General features: G+C 44.1%; 2 protein-coding genes across 2 annotated transcripts; one reads left to right on the plus strand and one right to left on the minus strand.

Moving 5' to 3' along the window:
* Window positions 1–183: 183 nt before the first annotated feature.
* On the minus strand, window positions 184–4677 carry LOC311105690 (beta-crystallin B3-like; the record flags this gene model as incomplete). Its single annotated transcript, XM_084147909.1, has 6 exons — window positions 184–352; window positions 463–605; window positions 927–1059; window positions 2999–3117; window positions 3308–3381; window positions 4581–4677. 6 exons carry the CDS (start codon window positions 4675–4677, stop codon window positions 184–186), a joined length of 735 nt encoding a protein of 244 aa, XP_084004035.1.
* Window positions 4678–12591: 7914 nt separating this feature from the next.
* LOC311105691 (beta-crystallin A1-2) lies at window positions 12592–17193 on the plus strand (the record flags this gene model as incomplete). The annotated part of the gene is made up of 5 exons (XM_084147910.1): window positions 12592–12630; window positions 14483–14601; window positions 15084–15225; window positions 15664–15806; window positions 17046–17193. 5 exons carry the CDS (start codon window positions 12592–12594, stop codon window positions 17191–17193), a joined length of 591 nt encoding a protein of 196 aa, XP_084004036.1.
* Window positions 17194–26093: the final 8900 nt, after the last annotated feature.

The raw sequence follows: 26093 nt of genomic DNA on the forward strand, positions 1-26093 counted from the left end.
AATGTACTGCTAGTAAGTGATTGAGGTGGAGCCAGTGATGTTATGTTATTAGCTGTTAGCTTATGTTGGCTGTATGGAGATCCAAGATGGAGCTCCAGACTCTGGGATGGTTAGCTCCAGGGCTAACCAGGCCCCTTCCCCTCTGTCTTGCTGGCCCACGACCCATCGCCTGCCTGGCCCCTTCTAGGCGGTCCACTCAAAGCAGCCTCTGCGATGTGTCTGCATGTCCCTCACTCTACGGATGGACTGGATCTGGGGATGGTGGGCGCCCCACTCGTTCCAATGCTTGAAGATGCCACATTCGAACACGTACTGGTAGCCACGGTAACCGGGGTACTGATAGCCAACCCAACTATCACCCAGAAAGACGGACGGAGAGAATGAGAGAGAGAAATGGAAGTTAATAACGTCTTAAATTAAATGGATGGGTAGATTGATTGATAAGTTAATGTGCCAACTCACGTTCCACCAGTGACCTGGATGCTGGCCACACGGTCCTGGAAGCCGTAGGACCACAGACTGGGGATATCCTCATCACACACCTCCATCTTACGGCCCTCAAAGTTATTACACTCAAACAGGCAGATCTTGTGGTCCTGGGTGTCCTGTAGGCACAATAGAGTTTACCCACCTATTCACCCACGACCCTCAGAAGAGGGGGAAGCCACTTAGACTAGACTATTGATGTAGTGATGGATGGATGGATGGATGGATGGATGGATGGATGAATGAATGAATGAATGAATGAATGAATGAATGAATGAATGAATGAATGAATGAATGAATGAACGAATGAATTAATGAATTAATGAATTAATTAATGAATGGAGGGATGGATGGATGGATGGATGGATGGATGGATGGATGGATGGATGGATGGATGGATGGATGGATGGATGGATGGATGAATGAATGGACGGACTCACCATGCGAACGGGCCTGACGGACATGAAGCGGTCACACCTGTAGCTGTTGCTCCAGGTATCCCAGCGGGGGTACTCTCCCTTCTCCAGCATGAACATCTCTCCGCTCAGGTTCTGCTGCTCATAGCCCACCCAGCTGTATGGGTATATTATAAAAGTGTTACAGCACAACTATAACACACTTATAATAAATTAACACAACTCTCTTATAAACATGATCAGAAGTCTTGAGGCTAGGGATAGCTAAGTGATTGCAAGCTTCATGTTAGATGTCACGTTCATCGCAACAGTCATGTATCATTGGAGATTGCATGTTGTAAATTAACTATGTTTCAAGTGTCTTATTGGACTAAGATAACTTTAATAGCAGTAGTAGTAGGTTTATTGGTTTCTCGCAGTCATAGACTGAATTGTAAACCAATTTACAATCATAACATCAATCATATATAATTATCAAGTAGTAAAATCCTAAACTAGCAAAACACTTAATATAATAAAATGTTAAAATATGCAATATATACAAAACAACAATACTACGACAAGGTTTGGGGTGGCAGCTTTAAAAAAGGCATCTTTAGAGTTCTTAGGAAGGCATTTCTAAGGCCACTGGGCTATATGGTGTGCGCATTGATCAGTTTAGTGAAGTATGGAATGGGAGAGTTCTGATATCGGCCTGTGCGTGTCATGGGAGTGTTCAGTTTGTGGCTGTTGCGGGTTGCCAGTCCAGTAATCTGCTGTCTGGTTGGATGGAGCCGTTGCCAGTCCAGTAATCTGCTGTCTGGTAGGAGGGAGCCGGTCTGCAAATTGGGAGTTCGGCAAATGTCAGGCAGATCTGCTCCCGTCTTCTGTCCAAGGACATGACTCCAAGGGTTTAGAGGACTTCCCGGTAGCTGGTGTACGACCCGCTAAGAGTTATTCTGCAGGCTTTCTTCTGGACACGCTCCAGCTGACAACTTTACTCTAATGGCTCAAATAATACACTACTTGACCAAATGTATGTGGACACCTGCTCACTGAACATCTCATTCCAAAATCATGGGCATTAATATGGAGTTGGTCCCCCCTTTGCTGCTATAACAGCCTCCACTCTTCTGGGAAGGCTTTCCACTAGAGGTTGGAACAATGCTGCGGGGACTTGCTTCCATTCAGCCACAAGAGCATTAGTGAGGTCGGGCACTGATTGTCATACTGAAACAGGAAAGGGCCTTCCCCAAACTGTTGCCACAAAGTTGGAAGCACAGAATCGTCTAGAATGTCATTGTATGCTGTAGCGTTAAGATTTCCCTTCACTGGAACTAAGGGGCCTAGCCCGAACCATGAAAAACAGCCCCAGACAATTATTCCTCCTCCACCAAAATTTACAGTTGGCACTATGCATTCGGTCAGGTAGCGTTCTCTTGGCATCCGCCAAACCCAGATTTGTCCGTTGGACTGCCAGATGGTGAAGAGTGATTCATCACTCCAGAGAATGTGTTTCCACTGCTCCAGAGTCCAATGGCAGCGAGCTTTACACCACTCCAGCCGACACTTGGCATTGCGCATGGTGATCTTAGGCTTGTGTGCGGCTGCTCGGCCATGGAAACACATTTCATGAAGCTCCCGACTAAAAGTTATTGTGCTGATGTTGCTTCCAGAGGCAGTTTGGAACTCGTAGTGAGTGTTGCAACCGAGGACAGACAATTTTTATATGCTACGTGCTTCAGCACTTGGTGGTCCCGTTCTGTGAGCATGTGTGGCCTACCACTTCGCGGCTGAGCCGTTGTTGCTCCTAGACGTTTCCACTTCTCAATAACAGCACTTACAGTTGACCGGGGCAGCTCTAGAAAGGCAGAAATTTGACGAACTGACTTGTTGGAAAGGTGGCATCCTATAACAGTGCCACATTGAAAGTCACTGAGCTCTACAGTAAGGCCATTCTACTGCCAATGTTTGTCTATGGAGATTGCATGGCTGTGTGCTCGATTTTATACACCTGTCAGCAGCAGGTGTGGCTGAAATAGCCAAATCCACTAATTTGAAGGGGTGTCCACATACTTTTGTATATATGTAAACAGATGAAGTAAGATATGACGTACGGTCCACACTCCACCCTGATGGAGCCGATCTTCTCGAAGCCCTTCTCACACAGGTTACGGCACTCAGTGGTGCACTCCATCATACGGCCCTGGAAGTTCTCAAACTCAAACAGGTAAATCTGAAAAGATAGACAAGATCACAGTCTGGTTATTTACTGTAATAAGCTATAATATAATTATGTTAATGATTTGATATGGATATCATTGATCAAGATGCCTGTCTTGGGCCTTTAAAACAACTGGAAATGCTGTATCTTCGCTAGAGATGGCATTATTAGAGTAGCTTGTAAAGAAACTGCAAAGACCTACTTTATGGGCACGCAGCCCCATGGCTGGGTGGCTCCCAATGCTGCCCTGGGCTCCGGTGTGAGACATGGTCGAATCTGTGACCGAACAGGAAGAGAGTGAGAGAAATAAAGAGGGAGAGAGGTTAAAGCCAAGCCTCTTGGAAAAACAACTTAATTTGTCCTCCATATTGTGACACTAATTTTTGTCATTTAGCAGACACTCTTATCCAGAGCGACTTACAGAAGCAATTAGGTTTAAGTGCTTTCCTCAAGGGAACATCTCAGGAATTCGAACCAGCAACCTTTCAGTTAATGGCCCAACGCCCTTAACCGCTAGGCTACCTGCAACCCAAGCCACAGCTGTGTATCTATTCAACAGGCCCCTGGCATATGTCTGTACAGCTGAATAGATATCAATGAGAGATTGCAAAGAAGAATGTTTCCCACCGTCGTTCAAATACAAAAGAGAAAAAAAGACCAATGGTAATCCATGTTCAACTCAGTGAGCATAAACAGATTTCAATCTTCGTCTTTTGGCAAATATCCATATTAAAACCCACTTATCCACCCAAAATGTTAATGAGAACATCATCTACTTTTATCTAGTCACTGAAGTACTTAATCTAGACTGGTTTTTGTCTCTCATTAACTCTACCCCAAAGCACACCTTTTGATGTTTATGCCTGTTCTAAGAGAGACTTAATAATATAATAATAATAATAATAATAATAATAATAATATGCCATTTAGCAGACGCTTTTATCCAAAGCGACTTACAGTCATGTGTGCATACATTTTTATGTATGGGTGGTCCCGGGGATCGAACCCACTACCCTGGCGTTACAAGCGCCATGCTCTACCAATTGAGCCTGCACAATTTAACCCCACTAAATATTCTATCTATTCCGTAAATAGCAATTCCTCTGTGAAAAAATTTAATCTCCAAAGATCCTTTTTAAACAACATGTTCAAGCATATTTTTCTTACAATTACTCAATTCTGTGACACTGAGCACGCTTTCATCTGCCAGATACAGGCAGGCCTGTCATGTAGTATTACTGAGCCGAGAGGAGATCACAATCAAACAATGGCCTCGCATCTCTCTCACTGCCATTTCCCCATTAAATGAACCACAGAACAGACAGAACGTCAAAGTAATGCCAAACATTATCCCAGAGTTAATTGAAGTCAAAAGCCTTTTGAAGGTCCTTGATTTAGGTCATGGGACGAAGAGACCCCACCTTTTCCCCCCATCGCTCTCGCTCACAACCCCCTTCCCTGAGCGTGAATCTCACCAAGCGGCTGGTTGTCAGGTACAAGGGAGGAACGGACGTCCAGACGGATAAGCCTTAGAGTTGGAATCAGGCCCCCGGAATAGAGATATATATACATTTACATCCCCACGCCGCCTATTGGGCCAGGATCCCACCTCGTCATTGGATGAGCGGAGTTCTCTTTAGTGGCGGAGGGCGGGGTCAGGGGTCATGTATGCTGATCTCCACTGAGCCGTGCTGAGTCGGCTGCTTGCTTTGTTGTCCTGCGCTACTGTGGGGTCCTGGACACACAGCCACCACCATCAGCAGAATGTACCCAACTACCCTCCCTTTCTCTCTCTCTCTCTCTCTCTCTCTCTCTCTCTCTCTCTCTCTCTCTCTCTCTCTCTCTCTCTCTCTCTCTCTCTCTCTCTCTCTCTCTCTCAGAGCAAGCAATGTGCTGACCTTCTATTGTGTGTAGTGCGAACGGGCGGGCAGGCTACTGTTCAGTTGGAACCGGCACGCAGGGAGGCAGGCACGCATGCATGCACACACACACACATACAAACACAAACACACAAACTACACACAGTTAGGTGTTTGCTAGGTTTTGTTTTCTGCTATAGCGTGGGACACCTCAACGGGACAGAAGTGTCTGCCAGACTGCTAAAATCTAGTACAGTGAGAGGAACACAGCAAAAGGACTTGGCACCCATGTCATTTTACAATCCTAGAATGGTTTACAGTGAAACAGGCAGAACCGGTCTGCTGGAGGCATGAAATAGCTATTCTTGCCTGGCCTAAGTGGAAATGATCAGGTACAGTACGGTGAAGAAAGCATGTTTGGTACAGGTGTCACATTATATAATAGCTACAGTACATCATATCAAAGATAAGTGGTCAAGTGGATTACGATAAAAATAGTGCTTATTGATAATGATGCTTAATATACTCTAAAAGTGGTGGTGGGGGGGTCCTACTAACCTAACATATGGAATTGTTTTAAGATGGTCATACCATGGATCATTTAGCTATTTGATTTTGAATTGTAGGACCCCTTTAGGTATCAAAACAAATATTTACTACTATAGCCCATAGAAATGCATTGAATAACACATTCATAAATGGCAATTTTTTACATATTTAACCCCTTATTTTTGTTGCCACAAAACTACCTCCATACTTCCATTCATGTGTATGGGTTACCTTCAGACGAGTCCAGTGACACTTACAGTGAGGGAAAAAAGTATTTGATCCCCTGCTGATTTTGTACGTTTGCCCACTGACAAAGAAATGATCAGTCAATAATTTTAATGGTAGGTTTATTTGAACAGTGAGAGACAGAATAACAACAACAAAAAATCCAGAAAAACGCATGTCAAAAATGTTATAAATTGATTTGCATTTTAATGAGGGAAATAAGTATTTGACCCCCTCTCAATCAGAAAGATTTCTGGCTCCCAGGTGTCTTTTATACAGGTGACGAGCTGAGATTAGGAGCACACTCTTAAAGGGAGTGCTCCTAATCTCAGCTTGTTACCTGTATAAAAGAAACCCGTCCACAGAAGCAATCAATCAATCAGATTCCAAACTCTCCACCATGGCCAAGACCAAAGAGCTCTCCAAGGATGTCAGGGACAAGATTGTAGACCTACACAAGGCTGGAATGGGCTACAAGACCATCGCCAAGCAGCTTGGTGAGAAGGTGACAACAGATGGTGCGATTATTCGCAAATGGAAGAAACACAAAATAACTGTCAATCTCCCTTGGCCTGGGGCTCCATGCAAGATCTCACCTCGTGGAGTTGCAATGATCATGAGAACGGTGAGGAATCAGCCCAGAACTACACAGGAGGATCTTGTCAATGATCTCAAGGCAGCTGGGACCATAGTCAACAAGAAAACAATTGGTAACACACTACGCCGTGAAGGACTGAAATCCTGCAGCGCCCGCAATGTCCCCCTGCTCAAGAAAGCACATATACAGGGCCGTCTGAAGTTTGCCAATGAACATCTGAATGATTCAGAGGAGAACTGGGTGAAAGTGTTGTGCTCAGGTGAGACCAAAATCAAACTCTTTGGCATCAACTCAACTCGCCGGGTTTGGAGGAGGAGGAATGCTGCCTATGACCCCAAGAACACCATCCCCACGTCAAACATGGAGGTGGAAACATTATGCTTTGGCGGTGTTTTTCTGCTAAGGGGACAGGACAACTTCACCGCATCAAAGGGACGATGGACGGGGCCATGTACCATCAAATCTTGGGTGAGAACCTCCTTCCCTCAGCCAGGGCATTGAAAATGGGTCGTGGATGGGTATTCCAGCATGATAATGACCCAAAACACACGGCCAAGGCAACAAAGGAGTGGCTCAAGAAGAAGCACATTAAGGTCCTGGAGTGGCCTAGCCAGTCTCCAGACCTTAATCCCATAGAAAATCTGTGGAGGGAGCTGATGGTTCGAGTTGCCAAACGTCAGCCTTGAAACCTTAATGACTTGGAGAAGATCTGCAAAGAGGAGTGGGACAAAATCCCTCCTGAGATGTGTGCAAACCTGGTGGCCAACTACAAGAAACGTCTGACCTCTGTAATTGCCAACAAGGGTTTTGCCACCAAGTGCTAAGTCATGTTTTGCAGAGGGGTCAAATACTTATTTCCCTCATTAAAATGCAAATCAACTTATAACATTTTTGACATGCGTTTTTCTGGATTTTTGTTGTTGTTATTCTGTCTTTCACTGTTCAAATAAACCTACCATTAAAATTATAGACTGATCATGTCTTTGTCAGTGGGAAAATGTACAAAATCAGCAGGGGATCAAATACTTTTTTCCCTCACTGTATGCAGTCATATTAGTTTGTAGCCCAAACGGTTAGGACGCTACAGACGTTTTCGTGAGAAGACGATTTTCGGGATGTCTCATGGTCTGACCAACACCGCTGTAGCTCGGCCACCTTCCACCGCAGATGCGGATGCGGTGGATTGAGACGAAGCCCATGTGGTTCAACTCTACCATTGAAATCGTGATGGTGCCTCGATGTCATCAAAAGGGAGGGGTTCGGTATGAAATACACTCCCTTCTAGATATGCTGGGAAGTACCACCTCAAGGCTTACTATAAAAGCAGGTGACAGCACACCTTATTTGGCAATGGTTTTGGTAAGCAACCTAGTCTCAGAGCATTTCATATTATTCTGTACGTAAATCCCAGACACTCTATTTAGTATGATATGTTATGTTTCGTATGGTATGTATTAATTTGTGGATGTCCATCACCCATTTCATATGATATGTTACGAATTACAATTCAGATGATATGTTACGAATTTGCGAAACGTACAATATGTTACGAATTCGCAAAACGTATTATATGTTAAGAATTCTAGCTCGGTGGCTAACATTAGCTAGCTGCCAAAGTTAGCTAGTCTAGGGGTTAGGGTTAAGGTTAGGGTTAGGGGTATTTATGAACAATGCCCCCCACCCACAACTTCTCACCTGTATGCATTTTGTTTTAATTTCGAAGGGGTTGGGAAAGGATGAAATTGGGGTCGAAGTATTCACCCCCCTTGGCATTTTTCCTATTTAGTTGCCTTACAACCTGGAATTAAAATTGATTTTTGGGGGGTTTGTATCATTTGATTTACACAACATGCCTACCACTTTGAAGATGCAAAATATTTTTTGTGTGTGAAACAAACAAGAAATAAAACAAAAAAACAGAAAACTTAAGCGTGCATAACTATTCTCCCCCTCAAAGTCAATACTTTGTAGAGCCACCTTTTGCAGCAATTCTTTAAATTTTTTAATAATGGATTTAATGGTGCTCCGTGGGATGTTCAAAGTTTCAAATATTTTTTAAAAACCCAACACTGATCTGTACTTCTCCACAACTTTGTCCCTGACCTGTTTGGAGAGCTCCTTGGTTGTCATAGTGCCCCTTGCTTAGTGGTGTGGCAGACTCTGGGGCCTTTCAGAACAGGTGTAAATATACTGATATCATGTGACAGATCATGTGACACTTAGATTGCACACAGTTGAACTTTATTTAACTAATTACGGGACTTCTGACGGTAATTGGTTGCACCAGATCTTATTTAGGGGCTTCATAGCAAAGGGGCCTTTAAGGAAAATGTTCTCTTTAGTATTTCTCCAGGAGGTGTCATCAAGGAGAAAGCCTGCACTTCCATGTCAAAGATAATAAAACAAAAACACTACAGTAAATACTACAGTAATGTCTGCAAAAACACTACAGTAAATACCACAGTATACAACAGTCAGCAAAAACACTACAGTAAATACTACAGTATACTACAATCTGCAAAAACACTAAATTAATGACTATAGTATATACTACAGTTTTTTTTTACTACAGTATTTATACTATAGTTAACTGTAACAGTATACTACAGTAAATACTACAGTATTCACTGTACTGTTTTGTTAGTAAAAACACTACAGTGAATGGAGCCAGCAGCATACCAACCTACGTCCCACTTCTGGCTTGCTTCTCAAGCTAAGCAGGGTTGGTCCTGGATGGGTGACCAGATGCTGCTGGAAGTGATGTTGGAGGGCCAGTAGGAGACACTCTTTCTTCTGGTCAAAAAAATAAAAAATAAAAAAATATCCCAATGCCCCAGGGCAGTGATTGGGGACATTGCCCTGTGTATGGTGCTTTTTTTCGGGAGGGATGTTAAATGGGTGTCCTGACTCTCTGTGGTCACTAAAGATCCCATGGCACTTATTGTAAGAGTAGGGGTGTTAACCCTGGTGTCCTGGCTAAATTCCCAATCTGGCCCACATACCATCATGGCCACCTAATCATCCCCAGCTTCCAATTGGCTCATTCATCCCCCCTCCTCTCCCCTGTAACTATTCCCCAGGTTGTTGCTGTAAATGAGAATGTGTTCTCAGTCAACTTACCTGGTAAAAAAAATACCACAGTAAAGTCTGCAAAAACACTAAAGTGAATACTATAGTATGTACAGTGGGGGAAAAAAGTATTTAGTCAGCCACCAATTGTGCAAGTTCTCCCACTTAAAAAGATGAGAGAGGCCTGTAATTTTCATCATAGGTACACGTCAACTATGACAGACAAATTGAGCATTTTTTTTCCAGAAAATCACATTGTAGGATTTTTAATGAATTTATTTGCAAATTATGGTGGAAAATAAGTATTTGGTCACCTACAAACAAGCAAGATTTCTGGCTCTCACAGACCTGTAACTTCTTCTTTAAGAGGCTCCTCTGTCCTCCACTCGTTACCTGTATTAATGGCACCTGTTTGAACTTGTTATCAGTATAAAAGACACCTGTCCACAACCTCAAACAGTCACACTCCAAACTCCACTATGGCCAAGACCAAAGAGCTGTCAAAGGACACCAGAAACAAAATTGTAGACCTGCACCAGGCTGGGAAGACTGAATCTGCAATAGGTAAGCAGCTTGGTTTGAAGAAATCAACTGTGGGAGCAATTATTAGGAAATGGAAGACATACAAGACCACTGATAATCTCCCTCGATCTGGGGCTCCACGCAAGATCTCACCCCGTGGGGTCAAAATGATCACAAGAACGGTGAGCAAAAATCCCAGAACCACACGGGGGGGACCTAGTGAATGACCTGCAGAGAGCTGGGACCAAAGTAACAAAGCCTACCATCAGTAACACACTACGCCACCAGGGACTCAAATCCTGCAGTGCCAGACGTGTCCCCCTGCTTAAGCCAGTACATGTCCAGGCCCGTCTGAAGTTTGCTAGAGTGCATTTGGATGATCCAGAAGAGGATTGGGAGAATGTCATATGGTCAGATGAAACCAAAATAGAACTTTTTAGTAAAAACTCAACTCGTCGTGTTTGGAGGACAAAGAATGCTGAGTTGCATCCAAAGAACACCATACCTACTGTGAAGCATGGGGGTGGAAACATCATGCTTTGGGGCTGTTTTTCTGCAAAGGGACCAGGACGACTGATCCGTGTAAAGGAAAGAATGAATGGGGCCATGTATCGTGAGATTTTGAGTGAAAACCTCCTTCCATCAGCAAGGGCATTGAAGATGAAACGTGGCTGGGTCTTTCAGCATGACAATGATCCCAAACACACCGCCCGGAAAATGAAGGAGTGGCTTCGTAAGAAGCATTTCAAGGTCCTGGAGTGGCCTAGCCAGTCTCCAGATCTCAACCCCATAGAAAATCTTTGGAGGGAGTTGAAAGTCTGTGTTGCCCAGCGACAGCCCCAAAACATCACTGCTCTAGAGGAGATCTGCATGGAGGAATGGGCCAAAATACCAGCAACAGTGTGTGAAAACCTTGTGAAGACTTACAGAAAACGTTTGACCTGTGTCATTGCCAACAAAGGGTATATAACAAACTATTGAGTAACTTTTGTTATTGACCAAATACTTGTTTTCCACCATAATTTGCAAATAAATTCATTAAAAATCCTACAATGTGATTTTCTGGAGAAAAAAAATCTCATTTTGTCTGTCATAGTTGACGTGTACCTATGATGAAAATTACAGGCCTCTCTCATCTTTTTAAGTGGGAGAACTTGCACAATTGGTGGCTGACTAAATACTTTTTTCCCCCACTGTATACCATAGTATACTATAGTATTTTTCCATTTGGGAATTGCTTCTGAAGAGAGCTGTTAGTGAGTATGAAATTATTGGTTCACTGGAGATCTTCTTAGTTTATTGAGCACACTGGTTTTCTTTAATTAGCTAACTTAATATCACTCATCATGAGAGTGTACGTGTAAGTCATAGGTGCCTCAGAACATCTGATATGGTATAGCTGAGAAAAACGTGTTTTATTGATGTATGTATTTCATCTGATGGTTACGTTCACAGCATTACAATAACAGTATGTTCAATATTGACCAATTGTCATCTAAAAAACACATTTTTAAATGGTTCGATTTTTGGTACATCTTCCTTCTGATGTTTGTCCCTATCTTTTTCCTCAACAGCATATACATTAACTACTGAAAGCATGTCGTGGGTTAGGGGCTGGGCTATGACCAGGGCAGGGCCAGGACTGGGTGTAGTCTATGTCTGTATAATCACAGGGTCCGGACGCTTGTCCAGGGGCTTGTGTTAATCGGCACTGGGCACGGTGCCCTGCGTCCAGACCAGTACACCAGCACACCGTGGCAGCCCTGTGGCTCAGTCTGGAACAATGGAGGGCCCAGCAATGTGCTGACTCCTACCCTGTCCCGCAGGCCTGGGCTCCATTCACCACCACTGTGTATAAATAGGCCCGTTTACTCAGGGGTCAGGACATCGTTTTGTGGAGCCCCCCGTGAGCGCTACACAGCTATTCTTTGGGGTAGGTCAGGTAAGCCCTCCATCTTTAGACCGTTTGGCCTATAGCCTTTTGCCAGCATTGTTGTCCATTTACATTGTCCATTGTCCTGTTTTTTTCCTTTGCTGTTTTCTGCTGAGCCTCGGGAATGTATAGAAAGGGTCATACGCACACAAACACATAGGACACACACACACATACTCTAAATGGACACACCAATCGTCATCACAGTCAACATCATGCATCACACTAGAATGATACTGTATGTATGCTGTGACGCCATCAACAGCATAGTTTACGTTACACACTCAGAGTGTAACAATGGCATGACTTACAGGCACATGATACAATGGTTCACCATGTAGAATTTATAACAACTAATAAAGCACAACATCATTATCACATATCATTGTGGAAATGTGGATGGATGCTTTGCATTGTCCTACTTTGTTTGTGGTAGTACATACCAATGTTAGATCATCAGCAATAGCACAGGGACGTGCTTTGTTTGGGTTTGTCCTGGGGCTCTAGCATAGAGTCTCTAGTCCCTGCCACATTAGCATAACCATGACAAGAATATATTTGGGCATTAGCTGCTGGGCACAGACTGATGCAAGAACTAGAGCTGACTGGAGATGAGGTCCATGGTGGTTTAGTCATGTCTGCCCTGGTCTCCCTGTAAGACCAAACAGAAATGTGACTACGTGACTGTGTGCTTTCTGCACTGCAGGTCAATTATTACTGCGATATCAAACATGGCGCTGACTACTCCTAACCCAATGGGACCATGGAAGGTGAGTGAATGTTATGTCTACCACGTTTCCACAACTATTGAACAACTCTCCAGAACCTTTCCCATTATTTTTCATAAAAAGACGTACAGTTGAAGTCGGAAGTTTACATACACCTTAGCCAAATACATTTAAACTCAGTTTTTCACAATTCCTGACATTTAATCCTAGTAAGAATTCCCTGTCTTAGGTCAGTTAGGATCACCACTTTATTTTAAGAATGTGAAATGTCTGAATAATAGTAGAGAGAATGATTTATTTCAGCTTTTATTTATTTCATCACATTCCCAGTGGGTCAGAAGTTTACATACACTCAATTAGTATTTATTAGCATTGCCTTTAAATTGTTTAACTTGGGTAAAACGCTTTGGGTAGCCTTCCACAAGCTTCCCACAATAAGTTGGGTGAATTTTGGCCCATTCCTCCTGACAGAGCTGGTGTAACTGAGTCAGGTTTGTAGGCCTCCTTGCTCACACACGCTTTTTCAGTTCTGCCCACACATTTTCTATAGGATTGAGGTCAGGGCTTTGTGATGGCCACTCCAATACCTTGACTTTGTTGTCCTTAAGCCATTTTGCCACAACTTTGGAAGTATGCTTGGGTCATTGTCCATTTGGAAGACCCATTTGCGACCAAGCTTTAACTTCCTGACTGATGTCTTGAGATGTTGCTTCAATATATCCACATAATTTTCCTTCCTCATGATGCCATCTATTTTGTCAAGTACACCAGTCCCTCCTGCAGCAAAGCACCCCCACAACATGATGCTGCCACCACGTGCTTCACGGTTGGGATGGAGTTCTTCGGCTTGCAAGCCTTCCCCTTTTTCCTACAAACATAACGATGGTCATTATGGCCAAACAGTTCTATTTTTGTTTCATCAGACCAGAGGACATTTCTCCAAAAAGTACGATCTTTGTCCCCATGTGCAGTTGCAAACCGTAGTCTGGCTTTTTTATGGTGGTTTTGGAGCAGTGGCTTCTTCCATGCTGAGCGGCCTTTCAGGTTATGTCGATATAGGACTCGTTTTACTGTGGATATAGATATTTTGTACCTGTTTCCTCCAGCGTCTTCACAAGGTCCTTTGCTGTTGTTCTGGGATTGATTTGCACTTTTCGCACCAAAGTACGTTCATCTCCAGGAGACAGAACGCGTCTCCTTCCTGAGCGGTATGACTGCTGCGTGGTCCCATGGTGTTTACACTTGCGTACTATTGTACAGATGAAAGTGGTACCTTCAGGCGTTTGGAAATTGCTCCCAAGGATGAACCAGACTTGTGGAGGTCTACAATTCTTTCTGAGGTCTTGGCTGATTTCTTTTGATTTTCCCATGATGTCAAGCAAATAGGCACTGAGTTTGATGGTAGGCCTTGAAATACATCCACAGGTACACCTCCAATTGACTCAAATGATGTCAATTAGCCTATCAGAAGCTTCTAAAGACATGACATCATTTCCTGGAATTTTCCAAGCTGTTTAAAGGCACAGTCAACTTAGTGTATGTAAACTTCTGACCCACTGGAATTGTGATACAGTGAATTATAAGTGAAATAATCTTTCTGTAAACAATTGTTGGAAAAATTACTTGTGTCATACACAAAGTAGATGTCCTAACCGACTTGCCAAAACTATAGTTTGTTAACAAGAAATTTGTGGAGTGGTTGAAAAACGAGTTTTAATGACTCCAACCTAAGTGTATGTAAACTTCCGACTTCAACTGTAAGAAGAGAAAGGAAATCTTTGCACACGGCAGTGCGTTCTCTAGCAGAGACACTGGTTGTGTTAAAAACAGTTTTGAAAAAACAGCAATCGTGGGTCGGGCAGATTGCAAATATGCACTATATCCTCTGTCCTAGATCACAGTCTACGACCAGGAGAACTTCCAGGGAAAGCGTATGGAGTTCACTGCTTCCTGCCAGAACATCATGGAGTGTGGCGTGGACAACATCCGCTCCCTGAAGGTCGAGTGTGGAGCGTAAGTCAACCAGACCCCCAAAACACAAACATATCTACATACTGTAGGATATTTATCTCCCTGACAGGTTACACATAATCCTTCAGGGGCCAGGGGACCATTGCACAGGCAACAGTTTCTAAGGGATACTGATAGACGCATAATGTATCATAGACATAGACAATTTAATAAAAAACATGACAAAGTTTTTGCCCCACCCTTGTATCTATCCACATGTACTGTTTATCAGGTCCCGTGTAGCTCAGTTGGTAGAGCATGGCGTTTGCAACACCAGGATTGTGGGTTCGATTCCCTCAGGGGGCCAGTATGAAAAAAAAAATTTATGCACTCACTAACTGTAAGTCACTCTGGATAACAGTGTCTGCTAAATGACTAAAATGTATCTGTCTGCATGTACTGTTTGTCTCTCTGTCACTCTTTGTATCTGTCTGACTTTCCATGTCTCTCTCTCTCTGTCTCTCTCTCTCTCTCTGTATGTGTAGCTGGGTAGGGTACGAGCACTCCAGCTTCTCTGGGCAACAGTTTGTGTTGGAGCGTGGAGAGTACCCTCGCTGGGAGTCCTGGAGCGGCAGCAATGCCTACCACATCGAGAGGTTGATGTCCTTCCGCCCAGTCTGCTCTGCCGTGAGTGTACTAGCCAAGCCTACTTCCTGTTCCTGCCAGACCAGGCCAGACAGACACTCTCCTCTGTGGGCTATGTTCCAATATCCATTCTAGCATTCCACTTAGAATGCCCAATACATTGATTCATTCACATAGTATGTTAGTAAAGATATTGAAACAGAGGCCCGATATTGGAACAGAAGCCCGGGTTCTGGCCTCAGTCCATGTCTCTGGCTCTACTTACTGTTACTGACACTGACATTATTACATTTAACAGATCCTTGATAGCCTCTACCAGCGTTATTGAAAGCACTAATTTACAAAGTGAATAAAACACAGAAAATAAAGATTTCCTACTTTCCGTCATAATTCTACACAGTATGTCTTTCGTAAATAGTTCTGAGTGAAACAGGTTGAATGTAACCTGAAATTGCCCACTCCTCTCTCTGAACTGCACAGAACCATAAGGAGTCCAAGATTGTGGTGTTTGAAAGGGAGAACTTCATTGGCAAGCAATGGGAGATGAACGATGACTACCCCTCCCTGCAGGCCATGGGCTGGGGCAACAACGAGATCGGATCCATGCAGGTCCAGAGTGGAGCGTAAGTAAAAGGAGAAGAATCCCTGGCTTCCTTTTTCACACTACAGAAGACTACGCTCATAACAATCAGAAATAGAGGAATCAATTGCGTCTAGTGGTCGCAAAACTTGGACAAACTGCTAAAAAGGTGTAATGTGCAGTAATAACTATACAATTAAAATCAATGTTAATAACTAGATAAACTGTAAGAGGATAATCCTTCCTGTCATAGATCATAATAGAACTAAGCAAAAAACTAGTTCAGGACTGAAATGAAGAATTATCTAAATGAGTGTCTGTGACCTTACTGACCTCTCTTTGCCAAACTTGTTTTTTATATATATATATATATATATATATATATTTTGATATATATATTTTTTGATATATTTTTTGTTGTTAAAGGGACACTATGGTGAAAAATTTGAAAGAAATAGCTATTATGTGGTGTCCCTGGATATTATACAGAGGACTAACATGTACTGTAGAGGCCAACTCTTTCTGATCTACAAGTGTCTAGACTCTAGAGCAGGGATGGACAACTTTGATGGGGGTGGGGGCCACAAACAAATCGGAACATCATCCTGAGGGACCACAGTGGCTGGGGGGTCTGCATACCCACATCCATACCCACACTTGTAGTCAGAGCCGGCCCTAACCTTTTGGGGCCGTAAGCAAAATCCCCCCCCCCCCCCACCTCTTGACAGCGAAGATAAACGTTTTTGAGTTAATTTCCTGCAATTCCACACATTTTGCCATGGGACGTAGAGAAAATGTTACAGTATTAAAGTAAGTTTGCTGCAATACTACGCATGCCATGGCGCGGAGAGAAGATGTAGTTCTTTTCTAACAAATTTCGTGCAATTCTACTCATTTGCCATGGGGCGGAGAGAAAAATGTGCCGTTTTTAATATGATATCTGATGATTAACGGGGGACCACCGGTCGGTAATTCGACCATGATTACTACAAGTTTAAATAGCTGGCCGCTAGAATAACTTACCAATCTAAAAAAATGTTGCTGACATGGGCTAATTGAGTGACTGTTAGTGACTGACATAACAAGAGAAAAACTGTTGATGCACAACCAAATTTCGAAATTGCGCCTTCAGTATTTGGTCTTTTTTTTTTTTTACTTGATCCGCGGGCCTAAGAAAGTGGCCGCCACTTGCACATCCCTGCTCTACAGGGTAAGGGCTCGGGCTTGTTTCTGGGTATTTTATCACTTCACCCTCTTCCTCTCTCTCCCTCTCCCCCTTTAGCTGGGTGTGTTACCAGTTCCCCGGTTACCGTGGCTACCAGTACATCATGGAGTGTGACCGTCATGGTGGAGAGTACAAACACTACAGGGAGTGGGGCTCCCATGCTCAGACCTTCCAGGTCCAGTCTCTGCGCCGCATCCAGCAGTGAGAGCTTCCACAGCCTCCTCCCTCTTTCACCCCTCCTCCTCTTCGTCTTCTCCCCTCTCTTCCTCCTCTTATCCCTCTTCCACCCTATCATTCCAAGCTTGGCCAGTAGTCCTGTCAGACCTCCAAGACCAACGGCTCCTGACGCTTCTGGTGCTCCACAGCGACAAACATGTTTACAGCACTTTTTTTGTTTTGATCCATCGCCGAAAGAAGAAAAACGAGAGAACGAGAGAAGAAGAAATAAAATAAAAGTGATGGATACGCCCCACAGCGAGCGGAGAGAAGGTTCCCAGGTGGTGTGGTGGTACGACCCAGGCTTTGATGCTATTCTTCATTGTTGTCACAGGGATTTCACAGCCACAGTGATCAATAAAGAGAGAATTAGCAACAAAAATAAACAGCAATACAAGAGTGCTATTAACCTGCTCTGGGGACTTTACTCTTTTTCTCTCTACTCTCCACTTGCATCTTTTCTCAGCAGTTCTCAGCCCTTTCCTCTGTAGCCTACTACTTTGTAATGAAGGCTTCACTATCTGTAATAGAGGTTAGAAGAGTTGGTTATGTCAATATGCACCTGCCTACCATATAAATAGGCTATAATCTGCTGGTTCATGTTCAGCATCAGGTTTTCCGGTCACTATAAACTGGGGTCAAATTGGGCTGGAGTTACACCACAGCATTCCACCACTTCTAGGCCTACCCTTAAAGCCTACAGTTGCAGACAAGTAGCTATAAACTCTTAGTTGAAATGACCCTATAATGTCAGTTAATTTTATGTGCAGTAGTCTCACCACCTTGAACAAACCAATTTCACCCTTGGTTATAAGAAATATAAGAAATATAAATATCAAGTGTCTACTAAATGGACCTTCATACCGAAAGCAAACTGTGACACATATTACACCCTTATAACACACTCTACCACAGCACACAATTACAAACTCCAGAAATCTCAACATATTTTAGCCATAATGCAAAAGATAATACAAAGCTTTAATCATGAGTGAAATTAAATACTTGGTGTAATGTAAAATGTTTCAATTAAACCTAGCTCTATTAAAATGTCATGAAGTGTTTATCCAACACTGCCCTCTCAGGCAACACTAAAAAAGCCAGTCTGTCTCAATTCAGTACCATTCTCCATCTGAAATATTGACCATTATGGGAAAAATCTTGCCTAAATGCATGGTGTCTGTCAGGGCTATCCCATGTAATGTGGTAGCAATAGCCTATACTGTATGAGGAATATGTTTGGGAAATTGAGACTATGGTAATATTGAGACAACAATGGCAATTTACAATCTACCACATTTCAGAAATATTCATACAATGCATTGCTTTTTTGTATATTACATTACTGACTAATGTTGACAGATATCATTGTACAAAACTAAAATACACGGTACTACTGTATATGTAGTCTCAAATTCTAGCTTCTTCAAGACACCTTAAAAAGAAGGTCAGTGCTATCCGGGCTCCTTGGGACGTCCCTACCCTAAACCCTAACCTTAATCCCTACCCTAACCCTAACTTTAAACATAACCCTTATGTAACCCTAACCCTTACCTTAACCATTTTACATTTCAACTTCAATGGGGGTAGGGACATCCCAAGGACCCCAGATAGCACAGGCCTTAAAAAGAGGCTCCTCCTCAAGGAGGACACTGACATCAGATGAAACCTCCGCCCCTCTAAAAGGAGTTGGATGCAGACACTGGCAGGCTGGCCGGAGAGACAGCTAGCAATATTCTAGAAATGTTTTCACAAGACTTTATGTTTTCAAGAGGTAGGAGAGTCAGAAACATGGTAGGAGAGCATCGACATATATGCGTCTCACTTTTCGGCTTCCTCCTTTTTGTTGTTGTCCCCATTACAGCTATTGGGATAAAGGCTCTGAGCATTGGCGAGACTTGTCAGAAGCAACACTATGGTGCTTTCAAGACAATTGGGATCTCTGGAAAAAACGAGGTCAAATCATGATGTTAGTGATCAAAATCAAATCAAATCAAATTTTATTGGTCACATGCGCCGAATACAACAGGTGCAGACATTACAGTGAAATGCTTACTTACAGCCCTTAACCAACAGTGCATTTATTTTAAACAAAAAAGTAAGAATAAAACAACAACAAAAAAGTGTTGAGAAAAAAAGAGCAGAAGTAAAAATAAAGTGACAGTAGGGAGGCTATATATACAATAGAATAAAGTGACAGTAGGGAGGCTATATATACAGGGGGGTACCGTTGCATAGTCAATGTGCGGGGGCACCGGCTAGTTGAGGTAGTTGAGGTAATATGTACATGTGGGTAGAGTTAAAGTGACTATGCATAAATACTTAACAGAGTAGCAGCAGCGTAAAAAGTATGGGGTGGGGGGGCAGTGCAAATAGTCCGGGTAGCCATGATTAGCTGTTCAGGAGTCTTATGGCTTGGGGGTAGAAGCTGTTGAGAAGTCTTTTGGACCTAGACTTGGCACTCCGGTACCGCTTGCCGTGCGGTAGCAGAGAGAACAGTCTATGACTAGGGTGACTGGAGTCTTTGACAATTTTGATGGCCTTCCTCTGACACCGCCTGGTATAGAGGTCCTGGATGGCAGGGAGCTTTGCCCCTGTGATGTACTGGGCCGTACGCACTACCCTCTGTAGTGCCTTGCGGTCAGAGGCCAAGCAGTTGCCATACCAGGCGGTGATGCAACCAGTCAGGATGCTCTCGATGGTGCAGCTGTAGAATATTTTGAGGATCTGAGGACCCATGCCAAATCTTTTTAGTCTCCTGAGGGGGAATAGGCTTTGTCGTGCCCTCTTCACGACTGTCTTGGTGTGTTTGGACCATGATAGTTCGTTGGTGATGTGGACACCAAGGAACTTGAAGCTCTCAACCTGTTCCACTACAGCCCCGTCGATGAGAATGGGGGCGTGCTCAGTCCTCTTTTTTTTCCTGTAGTCCACAATCATCTCCTTTGTCTTGGTCACGTTGAGGGAGAGGTTGTTGTCCTGGCACCACACGGCCAGATCTCTGACCTCCTCCCTATAGGCTGTCTCATCGTTGTCGGTGATCAGGCCTACCACTGTTGTGTCGTCGGCAAACTTAATGATGGTGTTGGAGTCGTGCCTGGCCATGCAGTCATGGGTGAACAGAGAGTACAGGAGGGGACTGAGCACGCACCCCTGAGGGGCCCCCGTGTTGAGGATCAGTGTGGCAGATGTGTTGTTACCTACCCTTACCACCTGGGGGCGGCCCGTCAGGAAGTCCAGGATCCAGTTGCAGAGGGAGGTGTTTAGTCCCAGGATCCTTAGCTTAGTGATGAGCTTTGAGGGCACTATGGTGTTGAATGCTGAGCTGTAGTCAATGAATAGCATTCTCACGTAGGTGTTCCTCTTGTCCAGGTGGGAAAGGGCAGTGTGGAGTGCGATAGAGATTGCATCATCTGTGGATCTGTTGGGGCGGTATGCAAATTGGAGTGGGTCTAGGGTTTCTGGGATTATGCTGTTGATGTGAGCCATGACCAGTCTTTCAAAGCACTTCATGGCTACAGACGTCAGTGCCACGGGTCGGTAGTCATTTAGGCAGGTTATCTTAGAGTTCTTGGGCACGGGGACTATGGTGGTCTGCTTGAAACATGTTGGTATTACAGACTCAGTCAGGGACATGTTGAAAATGTCAGTGAAGACACTTGCCAGTTGGTCAGCACATGCTCGGAGTACACGTCCTGGTAATCCGTCTGGCCCTGCGGCCTTGTGAATGTTGACCTGCTTAAAAGTCTTACTCACATCGGCTACGGAGAGCGTGATCACATAGTCGTCCGGAACAGCTGGTGCTCTCATGCATGCTTCAGTGTTGCTTGCCTCGAAGCGAGCATAGAAGTGGTTTAGCTCGTCTGGTAGGCTTGTGTCACTGGGCAGCTCGCGGCTGTGCTTCCCTTTGTAGTCTGTAATAGTTTTCAAGCCCTGCCACATCCGACGAGCGTCAGAGCCAGTGTAGTATGATTCAATCTTAGACCTGTATTGACTCTTTGCCTGTTTGATGGTTCGTCGGAGGTCATAGCGGGATTTCTTATAAGCGTCCGGGTTAGAGTCCCGTTCCTTGAAAGCGGCAGCTCTACCCTTTAGCTCAGTGCGGATGTTTCCTGTAATCCATGGCTTCTGGTTGGGGTATGTACGTACGGTCACTGTGGGGACGACATCATCGATGCACTTATTGATGAAGCCAGTGACTGATGTGGTGTACTCCTCAATGCTGTCTGAAGAATCCCGGAACATGTTCCAGTCTGTGCTAGCAAAACAGTCCTGTAGCTTAGCATCTGCGTCATCTGACCACTTTTTTATTAGCCGAATCACTGGTGCTTCCTGCTTCAGTTTTTGCTTATAAGCAGGAATCAGGAGGATAGAGTTATGGTCAGATTTGCCAAATGGAGGGCGAGGGAGAGCTTTGTATGCGTCTCTGTGTGTGGAGTAAAGGTGGTCTAGAGTTTTTTCCCCTCTGGTTGCACATTTAACATGCTGGTAGAAATTAGGTAGAACGGATTTAAGTTTCCCTGCATTAAAGTCCCCTGCTACTAGGAGCGCTGCATCTGGATGAGCGTTTTCCTGTTGATTAATGGCCTTGTACAACTCATTCAGTGCAATCTTAATGCCAGCATTGGTTTGTGGTGGTAAATAGACAGCTATGAAAAATATAGATGAAAACTCTCTTGGTAAATAGTGTGGTCTACAGCTTATCATAAGATACTCTACCTCAGGCGAGCAAAACCTTGAGACTTCCTTAGTATTTGATTTTGTGCACCAGCTGTTGTTTACAAATATACAGAGACCGCCACCCCTCGTCTTACCCGAGTCTGCCGTTCTGTCCTGCCGATGTAGCGTATAGCCTGCTAGCTGAATGTTATCATTGTCGTCGTTCAGCCACGACTCCGTGAAACATAAGATATTACAGTTTTTAATGTCCCGTTGGTAGGATAACCGTAATCTTAAATCGTCCATTTTATTCTCCAAAGCTTGAACGTTGGCTAATAGGATTGATGGGAGAGGCAGTTTACTCGTTCGCCGTCGGATCCTTACAAGGCACCCGGATCTGCGTCCACGATATCTCCGTCTCTTCCTCACGCGAATGACGGGGATCTGGGCCTTGTCGGGAGTCTGTAGAATATCCTTCGCGAACGCCTCGTTGAAGAAAAAGTGTTCGTCCAACGCGAGGTGAGTAATCGCTGTCCTGATATCCAGAAGCTCTCTTTGGTTATAAGAGACGATGGCAGAAACATTATGTACAAAATAAATTACAAATAACGCGGAAAAACACACATAATAGTACAATTGGTTAGAGGGCTGTAAAACGGCAGCCATCTTCTTCCGGCGCTGTTCTAATAGTGATCTCCTGGTTAGAGCGATTTAAAGATGTTGGAGTTTCCGACTCGGAATTCCGAGTTGGATGACTGTTCAAAACTATTTTTCCCAGTCTGAGCTTGTTTTTTCCCCGAGTGCCCAGTTGTCTTGAATGCACTAAAGTCGGAAGTCGGAAATTTCCGAGTTCCCAGTTGTTTTGAACGGGGCACCAGTTCCTTGTTGTTTTGAACCTGGCATAATGGCGCGGTCACTTGCTAGTTGGAACTAGGAAACAGAAATGTCAGACTTGCTAACTGCTTGAACTCGGCACGTGTATAACTACAACCAGTTAGCAAGTCTGACATTTCTGAGTTTCATGTGTCGCTTTAAAAACAACTGGGAACACTTGAAATCTCAGACTTCAAACTTCAGTGCGTTCAAGACAACTGGGAACTCTGAAAAAAACAAGCGCAAGCTGTGAAAATAGTTTTGAAAGGTCATCCAACTCGGAATTCCAAATCGGAAACTCGGGCGTCTTTCCAGAGCTCAGAATTTCCGACTTGAAGATCACCGACGTCATGATTTAGCCTAACCTCGGTTATTTCCGAGTTCCTAGTTGTTTTGAAAGCACCACTAGATCCGACTAGCACATGAACGTGGCATATTGATGCGAAGGAGGCAACTCAGTGTTGCCAACTCTTTTTCAGTGAGAATCGCTATTGGCTCCTTGATTTTGTCGCTAGATGTTCATTTCGCCATTGCCACGACGATGTCACAACACCAGCCTTGATGCTGCGGTCCATGACGTAACATGTTCGCCCCGTCTCCAGCCGCACAACCCCTCCACTTGTGCTTCTTTGACTGTGTGCGCCGTTGCTGTGACTTCTGTTGCACAGACAGCTTCTCCCACTCTCGTTTGTGGCAGAATTGAGTGGGAAAAGTCGTTAAATGCTATCAAAACCATAAAAACCCGGTAGCAAAACACCCCAAAGCCAGCCTGCAAAGTAAGTGTAATTTGCCACTAGTCTCTTTTACCAATATAAGTCACTGGAGCGGTCTGAAAAGTCGCTAAATATAGCACTAAATTGGCAACACTGGGTAGAAGACTATAAAAAAATACTACAATTATGCGGAAATGACCCGGCTACTGAAGTCCATGGTCCTGAAATACCCTCACATCGCCAACCTGACTAGTCCGTGCAGGGCTGGGGTTTGTGGGTTATGCGAATCACAAATGGAACCCAACGCTGTGGTAGGCTACCAGGAAAACCCAAAAGTGAATACGCGAGGACAAGCATGGGGATGGAACATAGAGAATGATAGAGGCCTCTAGTGGCCAAAAGGCTATTTCAGCATGGGCAGCGCAATTGAGGGCTTCCACCATTTTAATGTAGTCAACTGGGTCATGTCCAACCGGGTCATCAGGATGGATCAGACGATCGTGAAGAAAATAGTCTACTTTAAAATGGAGTCTCAAAGTCGCGTCAATTCAAATCTGGTATTAGGAACAAAAGAGGTCAACACGACTTCTAAGATATACTAGTTATTTTAATTAATGCAAAAACCTTCAATGGTAAATATGATGTTTCGTATATACGGGCTCTCTAAGATACCTCGCAGGGCACCCCAGAGAACTAACACATTGTTGCAGATTCAATACTCAAATACTCTGACAGAGAAAATTTCCCACTTCTCTGCTGGCCAATTAGAGTAAAGGACTGAGTGTGGTTTAAACTTACTCAGCCAATCCGTTGATGCATCTCTGTTACCAGGCATATGTCCATATCATAACACCCTGTCATAGTGAGAAGAGCCAGCTCCCTTAGACACCATTCCTATGTCCAAGGAAGGCTCACAGATCACAAAGAACCAGTATATTCCAGCATCTGGAGATACAAATCCCTATCTCCCTTTACCCCCTAAAACAGCTCTTCACATCAATCACAGCCTGCCAGGTGTCACAGCCTACATTAGCCCAGTCAAGAATGCATTCTTTCTAAGTTAGTCATCCCATCAATTTAGGAGAATAATAAATCCCCAATAGGAGATAGATGCAATGGCGCTGCTCATGTTGTCACAGGCGCTATAATGGGACAGATACAAAGATGAGTCCTCTATCTATCTCCATGGGACAAAACTATCTCGAGGCAGTGTACCTTGTGGAGTACCTGCTGACGAGGTAAGGAGAGGACCCACTCATCATGTAGTTAGTGACGAACACTTTACAAGTATGCCCAGTATGAACCCAGACGGGTACAAGAGGTCCAAAGAGGGGGACTACAATGGCGACACCGGGGGTAGTTGCAACGCCAGAACCTGGACCTCAAAATAAGTTTTCCTGACCAATTTGACAAAAATCAACATCCAGCAAGAGGATATTCCCGAGGTTAAAGCTGTCATTAATTGGATCCTGAAGTAAAAGTATTTCTTTCTCTGGTCTATTTGCATAGGCCTACACCATGACTTGTGTGTTTGTTTTGCTTAGATTTCTTATAACTTAATTCATTCAGATGGTGAGAAGGGGCTCAAATGTATGCGATACACAGACATCCCTTACGGAAAATGCTAAATGCTGCAACCTAGGGCTTTACTGGCAGCCTGCATCTATCATTGCATCTACTAAAGCCGCTATGTGGACGACAACCTGTTTAAACACCTGGCGCTGACCTACGCCAAGAACCACCTCGTCATGAGGACCAGGGAGCCTAAGTGCCATGAACCCCCGACGAGACTTTCGAGGATGGCATCACCAACGGGGCAGTGTGCCCGGTAATACTTTTTTCTTATTGACTTAGGCTATTTGGCTTAAACCATCAGACCACTGATAGTGCTCTTTGAGGAGCAGTTTGTTAATGAGAAATTTACCTCAAATCCAGAAACTCCCAATTGATTCCATACATTGAAACTACTTCAGTGGAGTTTGCCATCTCCCCCTCTCTCTTCCTAGATTGCAGAACTGAGACAGCTGCAAAAACGGGTCATTTGATTTGTCAGTGAATGCATGATTCACAAATCAGCGAACTGTGGAGAAATTAATTGTTTTATTGAAATTGTACAATTGCATACAGTGTCGTCAGAGTTCACTCTGAACAACTACAGGTAACCACAGAGATCATACATCCATATATATCATTTCAAAGTTCTCCTCAGAGGACAAGTTTTAGATAGATACCAGACATTCAATAGTCAGTCCTCTAGATACTTTAGAGAGAGATACATTTTGGCCCCTCAGAGGGGAAAGGGCTTACTGACCCTTTTAAACCTCATCACAGAATCACTCACCTGACCTGATATGGAGTCAGCAGGAGAAGACAGCATGCCTGGAGTTGTGGCAAGGGTCCAGGAGCATTCCTCGATGTTGGCCAGCTTGGGGAAAGCGATGGACCGGGTTCTACAGGTGGTAGAACGCCTGGAGAGGAGAGGATCCAATCTATCGAGACCAGCTGGTCAACTGGATCCAGCCACCTACACCCCAGCCCCTGGAGGGATCCAGATATCCCGGCCACCGGCGTTTGACGGGACTGCAGCGCGCTGTAAGGGATTCCTACTCCAACTGAAGTTGTATTTCTCCAGCATCAGACCGGA

This window comes from Coregonus lavaretus (genome assembly GCF_964263955.1).
Source record: "Coregonus lavaretus genome assembly, chromosome: 30".
NCBI lineage: Eukaryota > Metazoa > Chordata > Actinopteri > Salmoniformes > Salmonidae > Coregonus > Coregonus lavaretus.